Genomic DNA, 6,371 nt, shown 5'->3' with positions numbered 1-6,371 from the left:
AAGGTACATGTATAGTGTACTATAGTACACTATAGTACATGTGCAACACCTTTCCAACCTGGGCGCTGCCATATTGTTCCCTGGACTGCAGTGGGCACCTCACGCTAGCACGGTGGAAACGGCGAAACGCCTCCTCTCTGGACTGCTGGAAACCGCTTCCGCCGCCCCTTCCACCGTGCTAGCTCAGCGCCCACTGGCGTTTCGCCGCTTCCACCGTGCTAGCGTGAGGTGCCCACTGCAGTACAGGGAACAATATGGCAGCGCCCAGGGAGCCCTTTTTGGAAAGGTGTTCGCAAAAAAAAAACAGAGAGGTGTATCATTCCGCGCTGCTCTGTGGCATGTCTGTGGCATTCTGCTTCCGGCAGCCGAGCTGAACGGATCGCAGGGTCATGGGCTCCAGCGGAGCAGCGATAGCGGCCTTTGACGGCCGCGGAAACAGGATCGATGACTGCGGTGATAAGGATTACCAGATTATTTTGCCGACACTGCCAACAGGACGTGTTGTTTTCAACACCGTTTTTCTTCACGGCGACGTGCGAGCGAGGCCGTTCCGGGTCGAGGATTTCCGAGACGCCCTGGCCGAGACCGGTATGCTCCCCGACGTGGTCGCGTTGGGGGCGTACCAAATCAACCACGTGTGGGCGGTTACCCTGCGGAACACGGAGGCAGCAAAGAAGTTGCTCGCCTTTAACGAGCTGCAAGTTAAGAAACGCCGCTGCCTCATTATCGACCCGGAAGACCAGCAGGTAAAGCTGCGGCTACACTGGATGCTTCACGGTGTGGCCGACGACGACATTCGGACGGCATTCGCGGCGTTTGGCAAAGTGACCGACGTTACGCGTGAGCGGTGGCGGATACAAGGCGTCAATGACAAGAGCTCAACGACAAGAACGGTCCTACTGAAGTTGAAGCCCGGCTTGAAAGTGGATGACCTACCACACCAGGTACGTGTCGCCGGAGAGTTGGCTCTTGTCGTAGCGCCTGGGCGTCCAATGCAGTGCTTGCGCTGCCATGGTACAGGCCACGTGCGGCGTGAATGCAAGGTTCCCCGCTGTACGAAATGCCGGCGGTACGGCCACGCGGATAATGAGTGTGTCCGCACTTATGCGGTGGCTACGGGCGGGGCGTCGAAAGACGACTCTGCGGAACTCCTGATGGATGTAGTTGAGGCTGAAGAATCTGCGAAAGGCATAGAGGAACCCGAAACGCAAGCAGGATCGACGGGCTCTTCGATGCCGGACGCAAGCCGATGCCGGACGCAGCAAGCCGATGCCGGACGCAGCAAGCCGCTGCCGGACGCAGCGATGCCGGACGCAAGCCTGAGGGGGCAGAACCTACTAGAAAGGAGACGGAGGCGTCGAGCGGTGAAGTAAGCGTGCCAGCGTTCCAAGAAACCGAGCCAGCGACTCTGACCGAGGAGAACCTTGACCAGAGCGGCGCCCGCACGACCGGCGTCCCTGCCCCAGCGAAGCGGCCACACGCCCAGACCGGAACCGAAGACGACAAGGCGGAAGCCCCCAGCGTCGAAGAGCCGCCGGCAAAAACGACCCAAGGACGGCGGTCGTCCATCCGGACACGATCAAATGTGTCGACGGAGAGGAGAGCCCTTGACAAGCCGCCCCCGCTGCCAGGCCTGGCACCAGCACCGGATGGCTCCGGTGTCAACGATGTCGTCTAGCCAAGCGCTAGACGTGAAGGGTAAGCACCATGTTCCCGGCCTCTTTCTTCTGCATTAAAATGGCTCATGCGTTCCCCATGAAAGTCGGTACACTTAATGTCAGGGGACTGGCAAGTAAGAAGAAGCAGAGCCAGGTGTACCGCCTTTTAACTGAGCACGACATTGACGTCCTGGCAGTGCAGGAAACGAAAATTGACGGGGAAGTGGAGACCGGGAGCATGGTGAGACGTTTCACGTCTAGGTTTTTTGCAGTTGTCGCCCACGCTGTAGGAACGTCTGCGGGTTGTGTCATCTTTGTAAAGAATGTACCGGGACTTGAGGTTCAGGCATATACGGCGTGTCCTTCGGGTCGATTTGTTTTGGTTGACCTCCTGTACGACAAAACATATTGGCGCATCATTTGTGTGTACGCCCCAAATGCGGTGGATGAGAGGACAGCGTTTTTTCAACGTGTACAAAAGCACTTCAGTTGTGAGAAATGCCTGATCGTAATGGGTGACTTCAATTGCGTCCTGAGGGGCTGTGACAAAACCAGTGCAAGGGCATTTAGGGACAGAAGCACTGAAGTACTCTCAGAAATTATAGACACGTGCAACCTCGATGATGTGGCCGAATGTTTAGAAGGCGAGCGTTGTGTGAGACTCACCCATTTTCAACGGTCAAGCCATGCACGGCTAGATCGCATTTATGTGTCACCGAACGTTATTTCAAAATGCAGTAGCTACAATGTAGTACCGGTATCATTTTCGGATCATTGTTTAGTGAAGTGTGGGATAGGGACAAAGAAACGAGGAAATCAGTTTTCTTGGAAGATGTGGAAATTAAATAATAAGCTCATTACAGACGACATCTTTAGCAGGAAAGTAAACGAAGAAATCAGTAAATTAAAGCCGAGCGGGGAACTGAAAGTATGGCAGCAGTGGGAACTTTGCAAACAACAAATAAAAATAGCAGCAATCGAAAGGTCAAGTTGCATACGACAAGAGGAGAAGCGTGAGGAGGACAATTTAAGATCTTTACTAGCTAGACTTCTCGAAAGAGAAAGCGAAGAGCCTGGCAAATGGATGGATGACATTAAGAAAATAAAAAATAAGATTGAACTCTTTGACGAAGAACGCTATCGTGGCGCACTGGTGCGGGCTAGGGCGCAAGATATAGCTGATGGGGAGACACCTTCAAAACGAGCGCTAGGAATGGAAAAAACGCATGCTCAACGAAACCACATTGAACAGATTGAATGGGGCGGGGCGTTATCTGGAGAAAGCGGGCATATCCAGCAGGCATTTCTTGAATATTATCAGGCGCTGTTTGCAAAGCAAGAAGTGGATGTGAGCGCATTCAAGGAAAAGTTTCTTGGCGCTTTGCCGCGATTAGATGACGAACAGAAAGAAAGGCTGCAGCTGTCGATAACTGCGTCGGAGGTCGAGCAAGCGATAGAAAATTTGAACCTGGGAAAATCTCCTGGACCTGATGGGTTAAGCGCCGCTTTTTACAAAGCATATAAACGCGAAATAGTGCCAGTACTGACAGCAGTTTTTAACGAAGCCTATAAAGAAAATGAATTGCCCCCGTCTTATGGTAAATCCCATACAGTGCTAATCCCTAAATCCGATGACGCAGAAAAGTTAAAGCAGGTCACAGCATATCGTCCTATCGCCCTCACAAACGTGGATTATAAAGTTTTCATGAAGATTTTAGCCTGTAGACTACAGTCAGTAATTCAGGATATAGTCGGTCCCCACCAGACGTGTGGGATCAAAGGACGCTCTATTGTTTCCAATATTCATAAAGCGAGGTGTGTGCTGGAATGTTGTGATTACACAAATAGCTGTGTAGCCATCCTTCAGCTAGATCTTGAGAAGGCATTCGATTGTGTTTCGCACGATATCCTGTTCTGCATACTCGACCATGTGAATTTAGGGTCCATTATTTGTGAGGGAGTGGCCTTGGCGTACCGGAGCTGCACGACAAGATTAATTGTAAATAAGAGTTTGGGGGCCCCCATTAGCCTGCAGCGTTCGGTGCGCCAGGGTTGTCCCCTCAGCCCTCTTCTATTCTGCATTTACATTGAAGCGTTGTGTTTGAATATCATGGAAAGTGAAAAAATTCGAGGATTCCAGCTACAGGCAGCAGAAGTTAAGCTGCTGGCTTATGCGGATGATGTCGCGGTGTTCACAGTGAACCGGGAAGGTATAACCGAGGCCGTGGCATGCGTAAAAGAATTCACCAAGATCACCGGTAGTAAAGTGAATTGGTCAAAGTCCCTGGGGCTTTGGCACGGAGAATGGCCAACGAAGCCCGGCAATTTTGCAAACGTGTCCTGGGTGACGACCCCAGTAAAGTACTTAGGCGTTCCACTGGACGGTTATCGCGATAGCGATTCGTACTGGAAAGCACAGACGCAAGCCACGCGTGAAAAGGTGGAAAGGTGGAAAGGGCGACACCTTTCAATTTTCGCAAGGGCCACAGTGTGCAATCTGTTTTTTATGTCTAGGCTGTGGTACGTGATGCAAGTGTTGCATTGTGCAAGGATGAACGTACAGAGACTGCACCGGATCTTTGCCGTTTTTGTGTGGGCTGCGGACTGGGAACGCTGTAGCCGGACCAATTTGTTTAGGCGGGTGAAGGATGGCGGCCTGAGTCTGGGACACTTATTTCTGCGGCAGATTGTAAGCAGATTTTGTTTTGTGCGCGATGTAAGCTATCCGTTTTTGCGCACTGTGTGCCAATTAAGGCTCGGAAATGCACTGCCGGACTTTGTTGTCACAACCGAAAGTTTCTCGGGACGTATTTTTGGTTACTTTAGAGAGGTTGTCGTGAGTGTTCGATTCCTGTCTGTTCGATTTTCGTATGAATATTTATCTTCTGTTAGCAGGAAGAAGTTGTATAAAGATTTGTGCGATGTAGTTCTTCCACAACCTATGTACAGGGCCTTATACAATGGAGGCCAGGGACGCGACGTACTTAAGCGTGTGAAGGCGATGCAGGTGCCGCCAAGTGCAAAAACTTTTTTCTTTAAATTACATACCGGAACACTACCAGTAAAGGAATTTGGAAAGGAAGCAGTTATTTCTACCTTGGGGATCACATTGTTTAATTTGTAAACAACCAGAAACAATAGACCACGTTTTTTTGCACTGTTGGGAGGGAGTATACTTTTGGGACATCTTGCAACGGACTTTAAAAAAGGAATTTCCGCTCGACGCTCATGGTATTCGGTACTTGCCTGTAGAGAGTGAGGATGGGACACCATTCGACCTCATTATGCTAATGGGCCTCCATTGTATTTGGCGCTCCAGAATGGCAGGATATCATTGCGATCCTGATGCACGGCCAGCACGGATCTATTTTCGGGAGTGCATGCATAAGTATATTGAAGTTCAGAAACTTGCTCCTGAAGCTCCCGAGTGGCTCGAAAGAGTCGAGCCTTTGGTGACGCTTAAGGAGTTTTAATATGAAGCCACGCACCCCCGGGCGGATAGTGTTGTTAATTATTGCTCATTGCGCTCTGTAAGTGTATTTGTGTACTGTGGTTCTTGCCGAAGTCAGGCAATAAATAAATAAAAAAAAAGTGGCATGTCTGTGGCCATGTGGTCTAACGCGTCGCTCCGGAGAGTTGACAGGCAATCGGAGTGCGTGGGTTCAATTCCCGCATGGTGAAACTTTTTTTTTCGCACATTTTTTTTGTCATCGCAAGTTGAATTTTGCGTGACTTGAATGAGAAAACTCGTTTTGCTCAGAATCGCTTGAATATTATGCCATGTTCTGAAATGAACTGCATGCATCTGTTCATTTCATGCATAACGCGTTAATGTGAGCTGTCCGAAATTCGTTGTCATTGAGCTCGCACCGGCTTTTGGTCAGCAGTGGCCGCAGTGGCGGTTTTCTTCCCGATTCTGCAGCATTGTGACTATACTTTTTAGATGCAAGCGAGAGGTTTGTGCGAAAGATGACATTCATTCATCGGGTTTAATTAATTAAATTAGCACAGTGGTGAGTGCTCTGCAGTCGCCCGATTAACAATTGGCCGTCCGCAACTTTCGATTTCGCCGTTGCCGAGGAGCCCACTTTTTTGTGGGCCTCTCTTAAGGTACCTGGCATGTTATGAATTGTTCTGTGCAACCGGCTAGCGGCTGATCCAGTCTTCGCCAAAAGAGTCTGGGACCGACTTGGCACTGTGCTGTAGAGTAGCCCAAAGGACTTCAGGCCAGAACAATTATTTTTTACTGATCGCAAAGTTCAGAAGCAAGATGACTGTTAATTTAGAATGCTGGTTTATCATGCAGGAGCGCAGAAAACATGTTCTAGACTTCTTAATCGCCTATTTTCTCACTGTATATGTGTCACATTCTTGTGCATATCAGCAATTCTTGTTTTTGTTAAGGTATCTTTCGTTCTTAAGCAAAGCGCGTTTTCCTTTGTCATTGAAGAGAGCTCTATAACTTGGCTATTATATGCGGCAAAAGAGCGTCTGCTCTCCTAGAAGAGCAGAAGCTGCTCAGGCAGGATTTTATGCAGCCAGGTAAAAAGAGTTCCAAGCTGTGGGAGCGTTAACCCATTGGCTTCCGCGCCCTCCGCGGCGTTTCCTGCTTGGTATTCCGCGCGGGGCGACGCGCGTAAAAAAAGCGATAAATTCCGCTGTACACCTCGTAGAAAGTCAAAATTTACTTTATTCTGTACGGAAGGGCTCGCT

General features: G+C 49.8%; 1 protein-coding gene across 1 annotated transcript; it reads left to right on the top strand.

Moving 5' to 3' along the window:
* Positions 1–351: 351 nt before the first annotated feature.
* On the top strand, positions 352–5,060 carry LOC149353477 (uncharacterized). Its single transcript, XM_089582591.1, has 2 exons — positions 352–1,698; positions 1,782–5,060. The coding sequence occupies exon 1, from the start codon at positions 1,250–1,252 to the stop codon at positions 1,676–1,678; it is 429 nt and encodes a 142-aa protein (XP_089438717.1). The 5' UTR covers positions 352–1,249; the 3' UTR covers positions 1,679–1,698; positions 1,782–5,060.
* The last annotated feature ends 1,311 nt before the right edge of the window (positions 5,061–6,371 follow it).

This window comes from Amblyomma mixtum, chromosome 3 (genome assembly GCF_055824585.1).
Source record: "Amblyomma mixtum isolate Tamu chromosome 3, ASM5582458v1, whole genome shotgun sequence".
NCBI lineage: Eukaryota > Metazoa > Arthropoda > Arachnida > Ixodida > Ixodidae > Amblyomma > Amblyomma mixtum.
Note: the sequence above shows the minus strand (reverse complement) of the source record. Positions and strands in the feature narration are given on the sequence as shown.